Source organism: Miscanthus floridulus, chromosome 2, assembly GCF_019320115.1.
Source record: "Miscanthus floridulus cultivar M001 chromosome 2, ASM1932011v1, whole genome shotgun sequence".
NCBI classification, from domain to species: domain Eukaryota; kingdom Viridiplantae; phylum Streptophyta; class Magnoliopsida; order Poales; family Poaceae; genus Miscanthus; species Miscanthus floridulus.
The window spans coordinates 143,799,900-143,822,617 of NC_089581.1; the positions used below are offsets into that span (position 1 = coordinate 143,799,900).

At 42.8% G+C, this 22,718-nt stretch overlaps 1 protein-coding gene across 1 annotated transcript; it reads right to left on the minus strand.

Moving 5' to 3' along the window:
• Positions 1–3,803: 3,803 nt before the first annotated feature.
• Positions 3,804–6,511, minus strand: LOC136539947 (eudesmanediol synthase-like). Its single transcript, XM_066531931.1, has 6 exons — positions 6,296–6,511; positions 5,890–6,163; positions 5,407–5,782; positions 5,094–5,312; positions 4,697–4,832; positions 3,804–4,560 (listed from the first exon to the last, which is right to left on the minus strand). Exons 1-6 carry the CDS (start codon positions 6,434–6,436, stop codon positions 4,018–4,020), a joined length of 1,689 nt encoding a protein of 562 aa, XP_066388028.1. The 5' UTR covers positions 6,437–6,511; the 3' UTR covers positions 3,804–4,017.
• Positions 6,512–22,718: the final 16,207 nt, after the last annotated feature.

Here is a 22,718-nt window from a genome sequence, read left to right on the forward strand (position 1 = left end):
TAAGATATGTACTCGAAGGTCCCTTGGCTAAGGTATCCAGTTGATTACCCAACTTTATTCCAAGCAAGCGATGTCGCAACCAGTTGACAAATTCCTCCTTATGTTTTTTATCTAGCCAAGCCTGTGACCTACTCGGATACAGAGTTTGCAGCAATTGCCTGTGCTCATTAATGTATGGCATCACACCCTTGGCTTGCTGGAGAATAGTGAACTATGCCTATCTGAAAGAAACAGGGTCGTCTACTGTAATATATTTCTCTTCGATCGTTCCTTTGCCACGTAGTCTTCCCTCGTGACGAGATTCTGGAACTCCGACCCTTTTGATGTCCAGATAATATGTGTAGAACTCAATGGCCTCCTTCATTGACTATCCTTCAACCATGCCCCCTTCTGGCCTGAATCTATTCCTAACATACCTCCTAAAAACTTTCATCAATCTTTCGAAAGGGAACATCTGATGCAGGTACAATGGACCAAGGGCTCTAATTTGGTCAACAAGATGAATGAGCAGATGCAATGAGATATCAAAGTAAGTCGATGGGAAATACATCTCAAGCCTAATGAGAGTTTCGGCTATGTCCTGCTGCAGCTGCTCTAGCGTGGACACATCAATGACCTTTTTTGAGATCGCGTTGAAGAACGAGCAAAGCTTTATGATTGGGGCGCGGACCTTTGGGGTGAGGATACCACACAGGGCAACAGGGAGCAGCTAAGTCATAATTACATGACAGTCATGGGCCTTCATAGGGCCATAGTTGAACTTGAGTTCTCTCATGTTCACTGGCCTCTTTGGGTTCGCACAGTAGCCCGTCGGGGCTTTGAGTTCATTGAAGAAAGAAATAAGCGCACGCTTTTTCTTCCTTCTTCAATGTCCATGCGCAACCGGTAGTTCAAACTGGCCATTCTCTAGCTCCACGGGATGCAGCTCCTTCCTAATTCCCAAGTGTTGCATGTCCAGGTGTGTGGCTAGTGAATCCTTCGATGTCCCCTCGGTGTCCATCAAGGTGTTAAGAGTGTTAGCGCACACGTTTTTAATGATGTGCATGGGATCAAGACAGTGGCATACACTTAGAAATGGCCAGTAAGGTAGTTTCCAAAAAACCAATTTTTTCTTCCAAACGCTCCCATCAGGCGCTGCTACTGCATTGTCCCCCTTCCCAAGGACAACCTCTAGTTTGTTGAGTTCTCGAAGTATTGCAGGCCCGTCTCGATATTTTGGAGCTAAGCGTTTCTCAATAGTACCGTTGAAATCTTTTCTGTTCCTACGGTAAGGGTGATCCTTAGGTAGGAACCTACGGTGTCCCATATAAACTATCTTTGAGTTATTTGGTAGATTTACCGCATCGGTGTCATCCAAGCAATCGACACATCCAGTATAGCCTTTTGTCTTCTCTCCGGACAACGAACCTCAACATGTTCCTTTTTGTACTCGTCCCAAATATCCGGCACACCCTTTTCAAACATCTCCACTAGTTCATTGATCACTGGTTCCAGAAACACATCGATGTCATTCCCAGGTTGTCTTGGCCCTTGGATCAGTAGTGGCATCCGGATATACGACCGCTTCATATAGACCCAAGGTGGAAGGTTGTATATACAGAGCATCACTGGCCAGGTGCTATGATTGCTTCTAACCTGGTCAAAAGGATTCATCCCATCTGTGCTCAAAGCAGACCAAATATGCCTTACCTCTCCACCAATGTCCTTATAGAACATAGTATTGATAGTCCTCCAGTCATGCCCATCGGCGGGGTGCCTCATCATTGTATCTTTCTTACGCTCTTCGCCATGTCAACGCAACAGCTTGGCTGACTTTGTACATGCAAACAACCTATGCACCCGGGGAGCTATAGGGAAATACCAAACGACATTTATGGGACCTCCTCTAGTCTTGGTACCCTCATCTGACGGCCCTTCCTTGTACCGTGGAGCTTCACGCTTGGGACACTTGTCTAAGTCTTTGTATTTTTCTCCACGGTCCAATATGCAATCATTGGAACACGCGTGGATTTTTCCAACCTTGAGGCCGATGGGGTAGATCATTTGCTTGGCCAAGTATGTCTTTTCTGGCAACTCGGTTTTTTCTAGGAGCATTTTCCTTATTATACCTAACAACTGATCGAAACCTTTATCACTTAATCCGTTTGCCGATTTGAACTCTAACAGGATGATGTCGGCTTCCAGTTTGCTCATTGGACAATTTCTATACAATGATGTTTTGCCATCTTGTCTTATTTTCTCTAGCTTTCTCAGTTGTCTTTCACTAAGACATCCGGTCTCTACATTACGTAGCAGCTGAGAAATGCCATCGTTATCCTCGGTGTCGTCAGCTAGCGTGTTCCTAAACACATTATTAACTGTGGCCATAGGTTCCGTATTGACACCGGGTTTCTCGTCAGCATCGTGGATGGCTACGTCAAGTATGTCCACATCATCATCGTTTTCCTATAGAACATTCACACTAACCTCACCATGCATAGTTCATATCGTATAGTTTGGCATGAACGCCCTGTAATCAAGTGCGATCGTATAGACTCAATTTGGCGAAAGTTTCTTTGATTCTTACAATCTTTGCATGGGCAGAAGACAGGGTTTCCATTTCCAGCATGGGTTTTGGCATCGGTGATAAACTGGCTGACGCCATGCATGTACGGCTTGTCCGTTCGGGACAGATGCATCCACTCTCGATCCATCTCTGCACAAAAAAATACTAAGACAGTAATTACAAAGAATTAATAAGAAATCGAGATTCATGAACAATAATTGTAGCTTGAAAGTACCATTTTTGGGAAATATTATTGTACACTAATTATTGAAAAATTGAAATCGGTAGCCCTGGCCGTGTAAATTGAAAATCATAGTAAAAATAATTATTGTACAATAATGAAAAACATCTATTCTACTCTACTTCTAAGAACTAATTATAGCATCATATACTAACAATGATGATCTTGACCACCATAGAATAATTAGCTAGGAATTAAAATGTGTTCATAGACACCAACCTTTTGGATGATGGATTCACCATAATTTGAGCCTTGCATAAATGTCCAATTGGAAAAATGCTCTCTAGAATGGAGAAAGAACTAGAATGAGAATCAAGCAATGTAGCCATCAAAACGAAGCTAATTAAGCAACAAAATCAAAGGAGTAGATGTTTGTTACTAACCTTAAAGCAAAAAGATCAAGCCATTCTTCAAAATCCAAGCGCTAGCTTCATGGTGAAGAGCAGCCGCAACAATTGAGGGAAGGGTACAAACGCGCGCCTCTGTTCTCGAGATGGAGAGAGGAGGATGGAGATGACAGCTGCAGCCTTTTTGTGTTGTTGACTTATCACCGTCGGTTCTTGGCTAGAACCGACAGTGATAAAGCTCAATCACGGTCGGCTCTTAGCTTAAACCGACAGTGAGGAGTGGCCGCCAAAGCACTACCGGTGCAAGCCACAAACCAGCAGTGATGTGGTCCTTCACTGCCGGTTTTAGCCCAGCCCTAATCATTTTTTCATTTTCAAGCTCATAACCGACAGTGAAGGTATATCACTATCGGTTGTCACAAATCCGGCAGTGATGAGGCCAGCAGTGATATCCTAATCTAGCGTAGTGTAAGCTAACATGCTAATATAGAAAAATATGTAAATATAGACACATGGATCGTAGGAAAGTATGTGAGCTTAACTCTTTATGAAGAGCTAGCTTGTCATTCTCTCTGCTTTTTATTGATAAAATATTCTACGAGCTATGGATCTTTTTAATACTGTTGGAGCTACCTAGAGTTTTGAGTGTTTTGGTAACAGTACACCCATTGAAGTTTTATTCAGTTTTAAGTGTTTTAGTAACACAGTACACGCTGGGTTTCATCCAAATGAAACTCATCTCCTCTCTTTCCTCATAATTTCTACGTAACCTCGTCATTTTTACTGATGTGTCACCTCATTAAATAGGAAGAAAACTCTCATTGGAACTAGCCTAATAACTAAAACAACATAGTGCAAGATCGATACAATAACAAAAAAAAAGTTCAAACAGTAGGGCCGTTGAGAAAGAGGGAGACGACGAGATCCTTGAGGTCGGCAGCAAAGGTGTAGGCATCTCTGCCGCCAAGGTATATGACCTCCAGCGTCTTGGTCAGGTTCACCACCAGCTGCGCGGCCGGCAACAGCGCGCTATCCATCTCCATGCACGACCGGTTAATCGTCCTCCACGCGTGCTCCGCCATCCCCGCGATCGCGGTCACCGCCTCCTCCCCTGACGTGCCATGCTCCTTGGCGTAGCATTCCACGGAGCTTGCCACGTCCTTCTTGTTCTTCCCCTTCTTGTACGAAGCGATGTCGTTGAGGAAACGAGCGACCTCTCCACTGGCGGTGACCACGTCCGGGACGCCGATCGCCCACTGGAACGCCTCCCTGGTCGCCATGTCACCTGCACCCATAAGCAGCACCACGGCTAGTGTTGGGAAGCCTGACGACATGACAGACACCTCCATGTGCTCTTTGAAGCTCGGCGCGTATTTCTCACTGCACCATTTGGCCTCGTCCAGATAGTACTTTGATGACAGTTTAAACTGCGAGAAATTAATTAAACAAATTAATATTCATGTATCACTAGTGCTTCGTACCAACGTACATATGAACAAAACAAAGTACACCATACGTTTAAATATACACTTTAATTGATCGATGTATAATAACTTTTCTTACCGCTTGCTTTGCATAGGATACGCGGTACTTCTCATTTGGCTGCAAACTATGCTCAAACTCTTGAAAGTTCCTCACAAGATTGATGTAGAACATTTTCATGTACTCTGGAAGAATGGAAGCAGTGGTTTCATCCCATCTGCGCGCAGACAAGACACACGTAATGAGATATATAGAACCTAATCAGGTCATGCATAAACCTCCAGCTTGAGTTGATGTGCTGTTATATATAGTACTCCCTCCATTTCAAATTATACATAATATATGTTTTAACTTTTCTAGATACATAGATTTTGCTATGTACCTGGATATACATTATTACGTCTAGATACATGGTTAAAGCAACAGGAATGTCAAAACGTCTTATAATTTAGAGCTGAGGGAGTATATACATATGTACCTCTGTATAGCATCGTTGAGTATATGGCATTCCTCTAATGTAGCATACACATCGTACGTGTCATCCATCAAGGACAGCAACCCGAATGTCTTGGCAAACAGCATTCGCGCACGAGAGTATTCCTCCTCATGGAACACCCCACACGTCCAGAAGTAGTTCTCCACTAGCCGATCTCGGGCGTAGTTTAGTTTCACATTGCCATAGAGATCCTTCCACCACCTGCAAAAATTGAATCAAAGGTCAATTGACTGACTGATCATCAACATAAATAATTAGGCAGGATTATATAATAGGAAACGTAGTCAACACTTACAATGACAGGTCCTTTAGCTCCCTGAGGTGAAGAAACCTGAGCAAGTCAAAGTCCAGCCTCGCGAGCTCCAAGAGCACGGCGTCGTGCCCCTCTTCTTTGCCATACTCTACGACGTAGTGCATCGTCTCCAGCCGCTTTGGCAGGCGTGCGAGAGGGATGTCGAGGGCACGGGACACTTGCTCTTCCAGTGGCGACGGGAGCCTGCCTTTCATGGACGCAAGGTGACGCCTGGAGAAGGAGATGGCTTCGTCGAGGGCCTGCTCGCCAGGTGTTGCCATGTGAGCCGCGTTGTATAGGCTCAGTAAGCCCCTCGGATCACTGGCCAGACTTTCACTGAAACTGCCCGTCCTTTCATCTCTGAATCTGTCGAATACATCTGTCAAGGTAGCGTACTTGTGTGTTATATACGCTTGCTGCATAGGCATGGAACGAACGAGAATCTGTAGACGACACATTTATACGTATTATTACGACGACGTATACCTGCAGGGACCCAGACGCCATGTTGCCTAAGTAGACGAAAGCGAAGAGCAACGATCTGGAGGCCGTCGTCCAAACTCTCGCAGCTGTTGATGCGTTTTAACGCGGCGTCAACCTCCTGGCGGAAGTGGTTGTCGATGCCGAGGCGTTGGAGCGTGTCCACTAGCGTCACCATGTCAGCCTCGCTCCCCGTAGCCTCGCCGCCAGCGTCGAACATCCGGCGGCGCACTTCTCCCTTGAGCTGGTGCGCCCTCTCTCTCATCCGCTCCTCCGACTCCTGTGTGTATTAAGCCCAGTGACATATATATATATATATATATATATATATATATATATATATATATATATATATATATATAGGTATAGGTACAGTATATATATATATACATACATATACACACATACGTACTTGTGAGACGGGTGGGGCGTAGGTGACGAAGAAGTCGGCCCACGCACAGGGCTCGAAGGCGCCGGCGGTGGCAACCGTCAGCCCAGGGCCGGTCTCCTCCAGGCTCGCAGGAGGAGCTGCAGCAACAGTGTTCGGAGCCATACCACTGATTTCGTGAGCGAAACCGTGTGTGTCGTGCAGCAAGTTCGTCGATCAGCAGCTGGCTCGCTGCTTGCACTTGCATGCACTGCTTACTCTACTCTCTCTATTGCTATCTATATTTATACAGAGCGATCGAACAACAACACATGAGTGGGGACGATGCTTACTAATAATAGAGGTATGGCGATATGGCTTTGCTGACGACGACTTAATTATAAAAAACCTCGTGTGGTTCACGTGTGCTTACAGTACGTATTCTATAAGTCCTGTATGGGTGCATTGCGCCCCCATTCCAAAGGAATTTCTGCACGAGCTCAAAGCTTATATGATAATTGATTTATAGATTAAGTACATAACGCGGGTCTCTCTCTGCTCTCTCTCTCTCCTCTTCCGATCTAGTGTTTCCTAAAAGTTTCTTAGACCATTTTCCCACCACGTTCCACAAATTCTCACACCAACCATATCGACACTATACTTCATCTCTCTCTTCATTTGTCATCCGAGCATGTAGGATTCATGTTTATAATCAGGCATTATATTCGGATCCTGTGTGTGCGCGCGTGTTTTCTCTCCTCTGGTGCAAAGAGGTCTTCTCAGCACCGTCTCCAAACCCTCGAGAAACCTCACTAATAAGAACTCCGAGCTATCACTGCAATCAGGGCAACTTGTAGTCGTTGCCTAAAGGCCTCTCCTTTATCTCCAATGAAACCGCCAGAGGGAAAGAAGGAGAGGAGCCCATCCCTAGTTTATAGTTGAGCCGTTCCTTTAGGTTTAGTTTCACTATTATAGATATATCATTACTGTCATGTCTCAAACCCCATCACTATTGATTTTGCTCGGCTGTGGACTATGGTGAAAGTGGATAGTGAAAATGGATATAATCACTGACAATTTGCAAATCAGCGGTGAAAAGCAAATAAAAAATTGGGTAAAGTACACTTTACAACCCTCAACTTGCACCAAAGTTCGATTTTCAACCTTCAACTATGAAACTGGTCAAGAAACACCCTCCAACTATCAAAACCGGACGAATTTGGTCCTCGGCCGGTTTCAAAAGCGGTTTTCTATTTTCGGGAGGCGCCGAAATTTTAAATTATTTTTTGAGCATCTTAACGTCCTCAAATGAAAAAACTCAAAACTACAAAGTTGTAGATCTCATTGAGCTCTACAATTTACATATAAAAATTATCTTCATCTGACATCGTATCAAAGTGTTTTCTATTTTTTGAAATTTGAGTCTCATCACGCGACAAAATATGGTGCTCAATGAATATTTTGTCGCGTGATGAGACTCAAATTTTAAAAAATAGAAAACCCTTCGATACGATGTCAGATGAAGATAATTTTTATATGTAAATTGTAGAGCTCAATGAGATCTACAACTTTGTAGTTTTGAGTTTTTTCATTTGAGGACGTTAAGATGCTCAAAAAAATAATTTAAAATTTCGGCGCCTCCCAAAAATAGAAAACCGCTTTTGAAACCGGCCGAGGACCAAATTCGTCCGGTTTTGATAGTTGGAGGGTGTTTCTTGACCGGTTTCATAGTTGAAGGTTGAAAATCGAACTTTGGTGCAAGTTGAGGGTTGTAAAGTGTACTTTACCCTAAAAAATTTTAAAAAACCTCGCGCCGCCACAATTGACATCCTCATCCCCGTCCTAGCCCGCGCGATCCTCGTCCTCGTCCTCACCCGCGCAGTGGCTATCCTTGCCCTACAAGAGTGAACGCACTGTATGACAATTTCCACAAATCCTCGTCTGCGCCATCCTCATCCTCGTCCTAGCCCACGCGGTGGCTATCCTTGTCTTGGTTGCCCAGGTCTGTCGCTTGAAGAAGGGCGGCGAGCCCTTGACGCCACCACACCGGGAGAGGGGAGGTCGCCCCCCGCCCCTTTAGATCCAACAGGAGAGAGGGCAGAGAGCGGGCTCCCGTCGTTTGGCTGATAGTCGCGATGCACGCCGACATCAGTGAGAGAGGGGTCGGGAGGGAGGGAGGGAGAGGGGCCCGAGAGGAAGAGAGAGTGGTGGCCGGGAGGGAGTGCCAGTGACCAAGAGAGAGAGGGATAGGGTTTGGTGTCTGTTTATATATTTTCTTCGTTTTTTATCTTTAGATTGTGTCTTGAACCGACAGCGAAAACTAGTCTGGTTTTCATTGTCGGTTCAGGATATAACCCGACTGTGAAAAAAATTATCACTACCGACTCCATTAGGTCAAAGTGAAAATAATTTTCACCGGTTGATTCATTACAAACCTGCGGTAATAATGTTCGTCGATCAGCAGCTGGCTCGGTGCTTGCACTTGCATGCACTGCTTACTCTACTCCGTATTGGTATCGATATTTATACAGAGGGATCGAGCAACACATGAGTGGGGACGATACTTATACGTATAATAGGTATGGCGATGGCTTTTCCTTACGATGAATTAATTATAACCTAGACCTGCATGAATCAGGAAAGAATCCAAGCAAATGTAAAATAAAAAGCCTCGTGGTTCACGTGTGTGCTTACAATATTCTATAAGTCGTATCGGTGCATTGCGCACGAGCTCAAAGCCCCATCACTGTCGGCTGCAGTAAAAGTGGGCATTAAAAATGGATATAATCACTGACAATTTGCAAACCAGTGGTGAAAAGCAAATAAAAATTAAAAAAACCTCATGCTGCCACAATTGACATTCTCGTCCCCGTCCTCGCCCGCGCGATCCTCGTCCTCGTCCTCGTCCTCACCCGTGCGATGGCTATCCTTGCCCTACAAGAGTGAACGCACTGCATGGAAAAAATAGAGCTTTTTTTTTAAAAAAAAACAGCTGCCCTATACCGGTCACAAGAGTGAACGCACCATATCGAAATGAAGTTTAAAAAAAACAGCTGCTAAGATCCGTGGCACGAGAACAGAACCCACCACAGAGCATGGGTGCCGCACCATGCGGTCATCAGTTTGCTCGAAGCTTTTCACACCTTGCCAGCTCATTAAGGGCCCGCGGCAGGACACGTGTTTTTCGTGTCGGCGTGTTTTGGACAGCCCCTTGGGCCTCATCCCCCGCCCCTTCCTCCCTACCGCACCCACCTCGCCGCAGATGCGCCCATGCGGCCATGCCGGCCTCGCTCACAGGGCTACACGTACAGCGGTGCCTGCACGAGCCGCTCTCGCGTGGCCGCGCCGGTTTCTCCCTGTCTCCTACAGCGGGCACACTCGCGCCTGCACGGGCCGCGACCGCGTTGGCATCGCCCACGCCCTGCAAGGCTGCTGCAACGTGCTAGGGCGTGTTCTTCTCTTTAGTCTGGGACCAGAGACTAAAACAGAAACTAAAATGGTGTTTATTTTTAGGAACTAAAGGAGAGGAGAGAGACTGCGAGAAAGAAGAGAGAGGGATGGATATGGGCTGTTTAGTTCCAATTAGTAGCCTCCTAAGGGACTACTATATTTTAGTCCATAGTACCTGTTTTAGTCCCTAGTCCCTGTTTTAGTCCCTAGTGTTTGGTTCAAAGGGACTAATTGAAACTAAAATTTAGTCTTTAGTCCCTTCTCCAATGGAAAAGAACATGTCCCTAATCAGCAAACGATCACGGGTTTTAAATGCAAACCATCCGATCCAACAGGGAACTAGTCGTTTCCATTTTTAGCATTACTCTCTTTCCTATTTTTTGTGCTCTGATCCGTGCAAGAACCCTACCGAGGTATAGCTTCCATGACTGACCTTGACGAGGAACCTTCTTCCTCGGTGGACATTCCTCTCCCTTTGATCGCAGTTCATCATGAACAAGTTACCAATGTCAAGCGTCCACTTGTCTACCACTGTCCTCCCACATGTTGGCTTGCTGCTGTATTTGGCCTGGTGATGAAATGAATCTCTTCCGGCGTAACGACATGTTAGATCGCCAGTGTTTGGAAATGGGCAGAAGACCGAGGCAGGGGCAGGGTTTCGAGTGGAGATGCGTTTGGGAGTGGAACAATGCCATGTCCCTTCTTTTTGCATGATTAATCAGTACTGTTGTAAGTTGCTTCCACTGGAACATATCAGTGAGGTTCAATTGTGAACTGAGAGTCTGAACATGAACATGCTATTCTTTGTCTGCAGCATCCCAGGATAAAATTTATACTAATACTACTCCTGGTCCAAAATCCAAACGAGGGATACACTTTGCTCTTCTGGCTAGGCTTATGTCCGTAGGCGTATTCCACTATTAATTACTACTTTTCTTCTTCGATTTGATAAACCTGGTCAGGTATTCAGTAATAAGCAACAAAGGGGGCTTTGTATAGAATTTTTGTGTCTAGACCTTTACGAATAAGTGAGAATGGCTTGTTAAGTTTATCTTGACGATGGTATTTTTGCGTATTTGGACAGGCCACTGGTTTCGCAGCAAATAACTTTCACCATCTTAAATATTTCATCTATTTTACACTTAGTATTTCATTCATAACTCCCGGTTATGCCTAAAAAAGTCATGTAGCAGATAATGAAGGTTGCCTCTTATGTGATGTATTAGTAGGATTATCTAACTTGCTTACTCGTTACCAACCGAGCAGTTGAGTTTTCTGTGAAAGTAAGCATTAGATTTTAAATATTGTTGAATTTGGTTGTCAGTCACCTGGTAGTTGTTGGTATTTATTAACGTACACAGATAAATTCGCAAGCTTACGGATACCGCTGTAGCTTTCATCCAAAAGTATTCCAAGTATCGTATCCACAGGGAAACATGTGAGACTAACTACGGTCTAACTTAACTAAGGGTAGCAACAAGGTTAGGATAAACAGGAGCGTAGAGAGGATAACTAAGGTTCTCTTATTCTGACTTTGGTAAGCTATGTCTTCTACTATTCGACTGGGGACATTACTTAAGGAAAGACACCAGCAGAGGATACTTTCCTTCACAACCGGGTCCTACTTGGCCTGCAAACGGGAGGTGGACTACAGAGAACTCAATGAATGTGTCACACTTGCGTTCTAACGCTACTTCGCATTCTACCACCGGTCCGGAATGCAGGGTGCATCCACGATTAACCCAAGTCCAAGCATCACGCTTACACTTACGATCAATACTTTACTCCCCCTAGGAAGAGAATAAAGCACTCAAAAGAGTCATGATCCTGATGAATAATATAAACAAGATGCTTACTTGAATTAGAAGTTGATTACCAGAGAAATCTCAGAAATAAGCTCAAGTAGAACTTAGATCGGCCAATGTACAAGCCGTAGAGAGAGCACCGATAGGCCGGCACCTCCTCCAAACTCTTTCCTCACTCTCTATCTCACTATTTCTATTGATAAGACTAGATCCTATGGAGGACTAATCTTCTCTTGATTGCTGGCTCTGATCCTGATGAGGAGGATATGGATTAGGGTTTTAGGATGGCTCTTTGGAGGGGGGGTATAGGGCCATATATATAGGGGGTAGCGTCAATTCTGGACCCTCAGATCAAACCGACTTAAAAGGATGGCGTAGATGCAATCTAGGAGGCAGTGGAGAACTGACATTCGAAGGAGAGGCTGACCAGGGGGCCCATAGGTCGGCCAGCCTAGTGGTGGGGATGATCGGCCCCACCTGGTAGCCACTCGGGATCTGCTGTGGTGGGTTGCCTTCTGGAGTCTTCTGGAGTTGTTTATACCGTGGCTAAGCACAATTAAGTACGATGTTTGGGTCCACCTTGACGGTTTTCTGAATAAACCCTGCTGAAAACATAGATTCACCAAAACTTATGAAATTTATTAGTTTAAACCCCTAGACCTATGTTTAGTGATGGAATTAAGTATATGTGTAGGTTATATTGATGGTTTATAATTGATATTAATGACCGTCAACAAGCTCCTCCAAGCTTACCCTTTGCCAGTCCCTGAGCAAAGTTAAACTTAAACAATGGATCAGGAGTTGCTACTATGCTTTCACGCCTCAAAAGTACACATGCGTTCAATCAAGAATTCTCCTCCGGATTAAAATAAACTGATCTGAATTTCAAACTTACCCATATTACCTTCAACCATGGGGCTTCTTAGCCTTCACTTGGGTCTTGAGCAATTGAAAGATAGAACAATCAAGTCAAGCACTATGTCTCAAATTCTTTGTTCTACCATTGTTCCGGAGTTTTTATAAGTATTCAAATTAAAACTAAGAGATTTCATTGTATGACACTCTCAAATCTCTCAATATATGTGGTATTTATGGATCTTCACCAAGACAATAAAGATGTTATGCCTTTTTCTTCCTACCACTAAGGCTTTTGTGGAGTTCATAGGTAGGGAGAAAGCTAGAGCATACTTGCAATGCATATATTGTAAAGTCAAACAATAGATCCAAAGAGAGCTGAGTCATAAATCAAATCAAGAGGTGCATGCGTGTAGATATATGGTGGATATATATAGTGGCTAACCTAATTCTACTTTGCACCTTAAAAACTTATCTCTCTTTTGAAACTTGGAAACATTTGCTAGAGAAATAGGGCTATCTTATGTATCTCTTTTTCTCTTTTTTCAGGAGGGCTTCTAAGTACCCATTGTTTTAAATATCTCGGACACTTGTCCATTTTTTTCTCAACTCCCTCTTTTTTTCTTTTCTTTCTCTTTTCTTTTTTTATATGAATAACTTTTGCATAGCACTTGCCTCTTTTCTGCAACAAAACTTTGAGAGATAGCAATAAGAACTTGGAGTATTTATTTGGTGGATGGGAAACCTAATAAGCATGTTTTTGTGTTCACCCCCAGTGTAGGAGTAGAACATTTTTTGGAGGATCTAGATAGAAGGCATGTTTCTGCGTCTACCCCCAATATAGGAATAGTAGGTGTATATGTGGATGATGTGTATGTGATCTTGATTTAAAGAGCATGACAAACCTCTCATAAGGGTCAACAAAGCTTGATGAAACTCAATGCAAAAGCAAGCATCATATATGTGAAAGTTTTCTTAGCCTAAATAACATGTATGGCTCTGGTGGAAATTCAAGGTTTGTCATACAGGAACTCATCATGTAGCATTTTTATGTTTTTCAAAGATAAATCTCCAGTACTTTAGTGTCACTAGGAACAAGATAAACAACAGATCAGACCTTCTTATATCATATCCGTCAACTACCTAGATTTAGATTAAGCATATGCCACCATGAGTTTGAAATTCAGAGTAAATCCTTATATCAAAATAGTCTTATCCAAAACTCGGGAGAATTCAAGGCTGAAAACTAGGTACTTGAAAGGAATTACAACAGAGCAACTATTCATCATTTCGATTTAAGAGATTATTTTGAGTCCTCTTTATTTTATTCAGCTCTTAAAAACAAATTAAAGCAAACTAGACACACCTTTTTTATTTTATTTTCAATTTTACTAGATCATACATTATTATAAATGACTAATGCAAAGATAAATTTATATTTTGTTTTTCATTCATCATTTTTACTAATTAAAAGAAACTAAAACTAAAACAAAGGGGAAAGAATACTTACCTGGATACATGGGAGTGCTTCTTCCCCAAGCTAGCTCTTTCGGTGAGGGTTCGGTGTTGTAAGTCCTTTGAACCAGATTTCTTCTTGTGAAGTTCATTAATCAAGTACCTCGGTTTGATCTGAAGACGAGGGTTCTTGTGATGACGTCTCTAATGGTGATGTCACCTTCTTCTACCAAACCCATCATAGTTCTGAGTTTGAATTTTGGTTTGATAGGTTCAGAACACTTGTAGAAATTTGGAGAATCAACTGACTCTCCCATACTTTGCTTGAAGTGTGTCCTACTCATATAAAGACAAGGTAGAGATCAAGTGCATAGGTTCTGTTGATGGAAAAACACCAACAAAACCAAAACTTTATTCATTCTTCTCTAGCCTTAGGCACATGGAACAAGATGAAGTTGATGTTATGCGATTTGTTCAATTATATCATGGGGGATAAGATTAGAAGATTGAATATGAATGTAGAATTTAAGTACATTTGACCAAAAGGGTAATATTGCTTAACCCATGTAAGGATTGTCTATCTGTGCATAATGTATCAATCTTTACATGATCATGACTATCATCTTCCAGAGATAGGATGTGTATTTTTTCAGTTCATTTGGTTAAGGCTATGAGATCAAGAAAATGGTGCTAGTAACAAGCTTAAAGAACATGTTAAGTTAGTCAGATTGGATCAAGTAAGTTGTAACTCAAACATGTTAGTTTCTTAGTTATGTGCCTACCCGAATCAAGGAAAACTATTTAAATAATGACCATTTACCTTAGGATGTTATCTTCGTCATTGAAGCAAGATGACACCACATGACAAATGGTAGATGACTCGCGATGGTCCTTCCCTTTTTGCTTGAAGTTTTCATTGTTTGGCTAGCCTCACAGTTATGAGCTTCTTGTTGCCTAGATTGCACCCTTCCTTTCTCATCCTTTTGTCATGCCATCTTTCTACTCTTCGATCTTATCATTTTGTTGGACCTTCCGTCTCACCCTTTGTTTTATGCCTCAATTATTTGTTTTCACAAATGATCTCCTGTTGGTGAGGGCTTATTAGGTCCGTTGATCAAGACGTCTCCTTGCATTTAGCTTTTCTTTGCATCATCTGATCCAGGAGATGAGGATGCGACAAGTTGCATATTCTTCTCTCGTCAACCTCTCTTTGATTTTCGTTGATTCTTGGTTGACGAGATGTTGTTCATTGGAGCTACAGACTTGAGTTCCTCCATCCATGATGAATGAGTTGTGTCTTCTTTTCATAAAGTTATTGGAGTTCATCATGTGTCTTGCTTCATCTTCGATTTGAATTTATCTCGTGACCTACCCAAATTGAATTGAGAGTTTCCTGCAGGGGTTAGTCCAACAAAATATCCAATATCTACTAGAGCATACTATCGGCTCAAAAATTAACCTAGACACCTTGTCTAATTTGATTTAGGAAGGCATTTTAACCTAAGCATAATGCTTAATTTAAAAGCCTTTGGAAGTACGATCATGTAACACCTCTGGTGTTACGAGCTTGCTTAGCACCTAGGTCAATGCCTAAGAGAAATTAGCAAAACAAGTTTTTGGGTTTAAAAATTTAAAGCACACATAGAATTATAAACGATTCTTGTGTGACTCGCTTTCATGAATAAAACAAACAAATAAGTGTCGCTAGTCAACTTGTCTCGGTGCTTAACAACTTTTAAATAACTAGGTAGCATACTCGTGCATTGCTACGGGATAGCTAACAATTTATACTAAAAACATACGGATCGCACGATAAGATAAATATCAACGTTAAAGTTACAGTTAATCCAAAAAGCAAAGTTTGTGAAATTAACAGTCACGAAGAGCGTGGTGTCACAGGCTCATAAACTTTACCGTATTTATATCGGCAGAAAGAAATCTCCGATATCCATTTTTTTGTGCGCTAATAAATCCACGATAAGTTCCGCCGTATCTTCATACCATCCTGTACACAAGTTCGAGTATATATATAAAATATTAGTGTCTTTCATATGGGTAATACTACGTGTCTTGAAAAATCTCTCACAAAACATGAAAAATCTTTCATAAAACCTTAAAACAAAGTATGTTATATCATCGTATAGTGCCCACGCTATCGACCTCGTTGTACACAGGCGGGGCCAACGATGGGAACAAAATAATATTTGACCAACGGCCCAACGACGGCCAAAGTCAAGGTCTGTGGGTACAACCCGACACTTTACTACTGCAGCTCTAATTGCAATAAAATTTGAATGTTTCACTTCAAAGAAAATAGCTAAGTGTTCCACTTCAAACAAACACAGATTATGACAACACATCTCAAGAAAACCATTTTAAAAGATCCTTCGTAGCATGCAGCAATAGAATAGCATAGCAAAAACTTACAACGATGAAAATCTTTCACTGTATTCTTTGAATTAAGAAAATAGGAACTTAAAAAAACATGAATGTTATAAAACGTAGATTTCCATGAGTATCAATCAAAATAAAAATGAAACATGAATTGTTAAATAGGATGAGAAGCAATGTTTTGCTTACATTCATATTCATTTTCCTCGCAAAAAAATTCATATTCATTTGCTTACAAAATCCAAATTTCCAGTGCTACTATTTGTTCATGCCTTTCAATGTTTGTTCACCCCAACAACATTTGCAGATACATGAAGTCTAGAAATCTAAGTGTTTTGTAGCCTCACATAGCAGTCAATAAAGTCCAGGAGTGGGGCTCTGAAAAAAATGTTATCTAATAAACTCCCTCTTAATGAAAAACGTGCAATGGTACGGTCACGAAAAAAATTATATTCATAAATCAGTTTTGAAGCAAATCTGGTAAACAAATTTGAAGCAACATGTGAAGAATGGTTTCATGTAATTATATCAATTTTGCCTATGTATGTGAGCGAATGGGCAAACTCTGAGTTCTTAAATATTTTTTAGTGCACCCGGTCATCTTTGTTAAGGACCGCTCAGTTGAGACAAGCAGGTACTCTAGTGCGCAGGAAATTGAGGGAAGAAATCAACGACCTTACGTTTAATCTCCATGAATTTAAAAGATGATGCACCCATAATTCAGTGATATATATACTGAAGAAAGCTATCTATAGATCTCAACCATATCATCTGCACTTCTGAAGTTCTAACCTGATTTATTTCTTTACTTGAACTCCAAATCATATTTCCTTTCTGCAAAGAGTTGGAGAACATAGCCATTACTAGGATGGACTGTTAATATAACAAAACTTATATTAGGATGGACTGTTAATATAACAATCATCCCAATATTAAAAGGTTGATAATCAACCTTTACAGGAAGGGGAAGGGAACAACAACACCAGGCAACAAACTTGAAAAAACAAATCTGTAGAAAACAAATTTCATAATTGACTTTTGATTCTTGCACACAACTGCATACTGTGGATTGCTCTATCTGTAGAACAAATTTCAGAATTCACAGTATGGTGTTCGAGAAAAAAAATCCACAGTATGCATTAACTATAAATTAATTTGTCTCCTATCGCAGTTCCATAAGGAAGGTGAAAGAGGAGAGGAAATTAATTAGGCGATTGGATGCTAGCTCATGTGTCCTTACATGGCTCATCCAGGCAGGGGTGAATGCAAGATGCGAAGGGCATGATGGCCTAAATCTCCCTCATGATCTCCTTGTCGCCCTTCTCCTTGATAGCCCTGACAAACATCAGAAGAAAATGCAATCAAACCATGACACATGCGGCACTGGCTACTTACCAATTGATTACTTAGGGTCCTAGGAAGAGAGTGAAGAAGTGGGGATAAGAGTAAGGGCAGCCCACCCCTTCTCGATGACCTCAACGTCTATGATGATGTTGAAGTCCAGCGCTCTAGCACACCTCGCTGGTGGGTGGTGGCATTGCTCATGATCACCAGCTTAACCCACTGCATCTTCCCGGCCTCCAACCATTCTGCAACATTTAGTTTCAGACAAAAGATCTACAAGCCGTAGTATACAAATTTTATGGAAAGAAATTCCACGTACTCGAAGCTACAGGAAGACAATACGTTTGGGATCTTAGATATGATCATATGAATCCCATTTTCAATAAGATTGATTTCACGACTTCCCACCAGCAGACCTCAATCGTACTATTAAATCAATAGTGGTGGTCTCCCTGATAATGTCTCCTTAGTTTGAGCAGTGATTCACCACGACAGTGATCGATTGAGAACTGAGACTGAATCGCGACAGAACAGAATGTGATTCAGGAAGAAAGGATAGGGCACGCAAGAAAAGAACGGGAGATTAGGATGAACCTTGGTGCTTGCGCATGGTCTACACCGCTGACCGCTCCTCAGCATGCGCGCTACCACCGCCGCTCGGCCCACGCGATGCCGTCACAGCTCCCTGGCCCTTGCGATGTTGCCGCAGCAACTAGCGCATTTTTCCTACGACGCTCCTAACTCGATGATGATGGCGACGGAGCCCCGCAGCGTGATGCTGTCCTTGGACGCCGTCCGCGACATCACTTTGGTCTCCACTTCGCCTTGCTCGGACAGATGGGATCGCAACCACATAATCTTAGGCGATTTTTGTTTCCTTCTTCATTCACCAAGATAGTCGCCGTCGCGGGGTCCACTTCATTCTCCCTCGCGCAAGCTAGGGAAGCCGGGCAGGCGAGCGAGCGAGGGAGAAAAGAGAATTGCCGGTGATTGTGTGGGGCGCCGGTGTTTCCTTTATTCTCACGGTGATTACCTCCAACTTCCATCTATTCTAACACGCAATTTTTTTTCCTTCTTCATTCGCCTTGATTTGGCGTTTGCCTTCCATGCACGGGTGGGATTTCGTTTTAGCTCTTTCCTTTTAAATATCGCAAGGGACGGCCACTCGTCGGAGCGAGGATGCGGGAACGCAACAGGCAGGACGATGGACCCACGTTGAAATGTCGCACCAAAAAGTGTCAACGCTTTGTTCTTTTTAGTTGTAGGAGATCTTATGGACAAAAGTTGTTTAGGGCTTGTTTTGGAAAAGTATGAAGAAAGTGCTTAAAAATGCCTAAAAGCAAATAAATAGCAAATGACTTGTTTATTTGATTAAGCATGAAAAGCAATTTTTATAGAGCAAAAATAATATAGAACATGTGTTGATGTTTAAATAAAAATTGAAGTACAAGTTTTGTAGAGGAAAATGCAACTTTGGTTTTGGAGAACGAATATTGTTAACTAGGGTTTTTGCCGGCTCAAAAATCAAATTTAAAATTTTAAACCAACTTCTCGCGCCAACGGTAAAAATCTAAAATTATATTTAAAAGCGTTGTTTGTGGCGATTTGTTTTGCGCAAAATAATTACATAACACCCTAATATTTTGTTCCATGGCTTGGTATGGAGTAAGAGCTATCGCGTGAAATGTTTATTGATGGAAGTCAATAGGATTTAGATCTTTTGAAGTTGGCGACAAAGTGTCGTTGTCCACATCCGCGTCGCGTCGTCTCACACACAGGCACGCAGCCAGCAGAGCCACGCGATGTCCATGTGTTCGGTTGCAGTGTGCTCCCTCGCGTCCGTGCTCTAGCGTGCGTTATAGAGGAGCTGTGCCGCTGCTGCCTCACGCATAGGCCGCGCACAGGCACGCCATGTGCCATGCCGTAGCACATGGAACATGTGCCGTCCTTGCTGCTGCCGCGCTGCTTCCTCTCCATTCTTTTTCTGCTGCTGAGGGGGAGGCGCCCTAGCTCCTGCTCGCCCTCCCCACTCGGTCTCTCTCTCTCGCTCTGCTGCACGCACCAGGCATCAGTAGCCGGCTGCTGTCTCCGCTGACCAGCTGCTGCCCCCGCAGTGCGTGGCCAGTCTCGGCCGCCAGTCGGCCGGGCAAACCCTAGACGCCGGCCACGACTGCCATCCCGTGCGGCTTCCTATGAACAGAGGTAGAAGAAAGACTCAAACACAAATAGAAACTTTTTACCATGTTTACTTTGCAGAAATGCTAGACTCGTAGATTTACAAATAGGGGCTTGGTTAGTTTCGGGGAAAGGCAGGGCTGTAGATGTAAAGAGTGGGGGAGTCGGCTGGGCCTTGCGTCCTGCTCGGTCGTGGGCCTCCGCCACCGCCTAGGCCACCGGCCGCGCGCCCCGTCTGGGCCGGCCCTGTGCGCCTAGGCCGTGCGTCCGCTTGGGCCGCCTCGGCTGCGGGCTGGCCGTGTAGCCCAATGCCTAGAGGAAATTTCATTTTCCTTTTTTCTTATTTGTAGAAACTTTATAAATCCTCCAAAAAGTGTAGAAAAATCACAAAAATACCATACTAATTTTGTTAAGTTTCTAAAATCATGATCTATCTGATAGAGTATTTCGTTCGCATAGGTTCTGTATGTTTTTAGTGTTGCTCTAATTATTTTAACATGCTTCATATTGTTAAGACATAAACTTGTAGGAATTTCCGTGATAAATTGGTGATAGTATTAACTCTACCAATTTTATGGTAGGTTCATCATATGGTTAGGTGTCCACTGTAATTTTTGTAGCTACAGAGTAATTAAATTGCTAAGATAGCAAATGAGGCCTAGTTTGAATATATAGTAAATCAAATAAATGAAATAAAGAAACACCATGGAATTATATAACTAAAACACTTGTTGGTAAATGACACCTTTCTCGACGATGTTGATACGTAGATTAGTACGTTAGTCATTAGAGTTATCTTGTTAGTTTGTAGTATGTATTCTGCTTTAAGAGTTGTTGTTGCCTTGTTAATTAACTGTTGCATCATCTCTGCATCGCATTGCATACCATAATAGGGACGATGATGGATCGCGGAGTCATCGGGAGTTGCTGGTGAGATGGTACTTTTGGACGTCGTGTCACCAAGATGGAATACTAACTTTTGGTTATATCTTACCTAGGCAAGCCCCGGTGCATAACCCCTACTTTTCTGCACTTTATATTATGTTTGTGCATTAAGTTTTAAGGAGTTGAATGAAACCCACTTGCATATATATATATATATATATATATATATATATATATATATATATATATATATGTATATATATATATATATGTATATATATATATATGTATATATATATGTATATGTATATGTATATATATGTATATATATATGTATATATATGTATATATATATATATTTATCCTATGAGTCTTACTAGTATGACAGGATCGTGTGGATTGCTATGCTATAGGACTCCGGTAGAAGTCGAGTGATTGCCTGTCACTCGCAAGAGATAAAAAATATATTATTGTTGTTACTATATTATTATCACCTAGAATATATATGAATGATAATTGGAGACCGGGCAGAATGGTGCTTTGGATTTAGACTTGGTATGGCATTCGAGCGAGGCTCGGATTGCATTTGTTCCGCCTATGTCGGTTAAGGACCGGCCGTTGCATTGGGTTCTATTCAGGTCACAGACTTATTATCCTGAACACATACTTGTGTATGGGCACGGGAACGCTCATTGCTCTCTTGTCATGGGTTCCGGCTCTTTTCTGAACCGACTGATTGGAGGTGGGGATGGTGGAGGTCTAAGCACCGCACTGAGTCCGGGACTTAGGAGCGGGGGCTTAGAGTCCAAATTTGGACAGGGACCTAGACCCCGTGACAGGAGGGTAGTGGGTTGGTCTTGCTTGTTCCTGGGGTACAAACAGGGCATGTGTTTTAGGATACCCAGCTGGGATACATTGGTTCACGAATCACCGGGTGATCCAGTATGACTTGCCTACAGTCTAGCAGTGTAGTAAGAACTAGAAGATGAAAGATGGTAAAATGATTCTGATTGCTTACCACCTGCTTGAAAGTAGCACAGATGCTTACATAAAATGGTTAGTTAATGAACTAATGCTGACTGCTAATAAATTGAATATAAGGACGCACTCTTAGTAATGCTTCCTGCAGATGCAATACACCCACAAGCCAGATAGTATTGCATATCCTTGGAGTCTTTTCTTTCATCCTGTCGGGTAAGTCTTGCTGAGTACAATTGAGTACTCAGGGTTTTATTTCCCCTTGTTGCAGGTGACAGGCGGATGCTAGAGCTGACCCTTGTATGTGGATTCCTCCTGGTGGGCTCAGAGAGGATTCCTTTATACAGCGATCATAGTCTTTATTTATAACTCTCACTAAATGTTTTTATAAATGGAAGTTTTATTTATGCACTGTGGCTTCATGCTCCGTGTTTGCCTATGGTTCACGTCGGTCGTGACCCACGTCTCCCCGTACTCTTTTCTGGTCCCTTGTTAGACACTTGTCCTCCAGTCATACTAGTCATTAATGGCCTCAGACATCGGTCGCCTTGAACACGCAAAAAATTTGGTCGATTCATTGTAGTGACCCCGCGCAGGAACCTTGGTGGACCGTGCCAGGACCACTGATCGCTCTACCTTTATAAGCAGGGCCTGGCTTAGCCATTGGTACTACCAGTCAGGGCACTTTAGCTCATCTAGTTTTTTCTTTTGAGCAAGCTTTTTGCTCAGTCCTTCCTTGCAACTGCCACCAGGGATGGCAGGAGCCTGGGTTAGTAGTTACCGCCTGAACATTGAGCGTTTTCCCAGAATCCTGCATGCCACCCTACAAAAGCTCGGAGTCAAAGATCGTCCCGAGTATGAGGGCCGTGTGTATGAAAAGCATGGCACTGAGTGGTGTGAGGTTACCGTCTACATTGGGAAGAGTGAAGAGTTCCCCAACATCACTAAAGCCTGGAATATAACCGCAACCGGGTTTTACTTTGTCGACACCTACCAGGTTGTGGCCCGCAAAGCCTTGCGGTATCTTTGCCAGATCTACGAAGAGCCCATTGCTTGTACCCCCATGAGGTTCTTTCCACCTTTGGAAAAGAATCGACGGGTATGGAGGGCTCTCATGGAGGCTTTGCAAG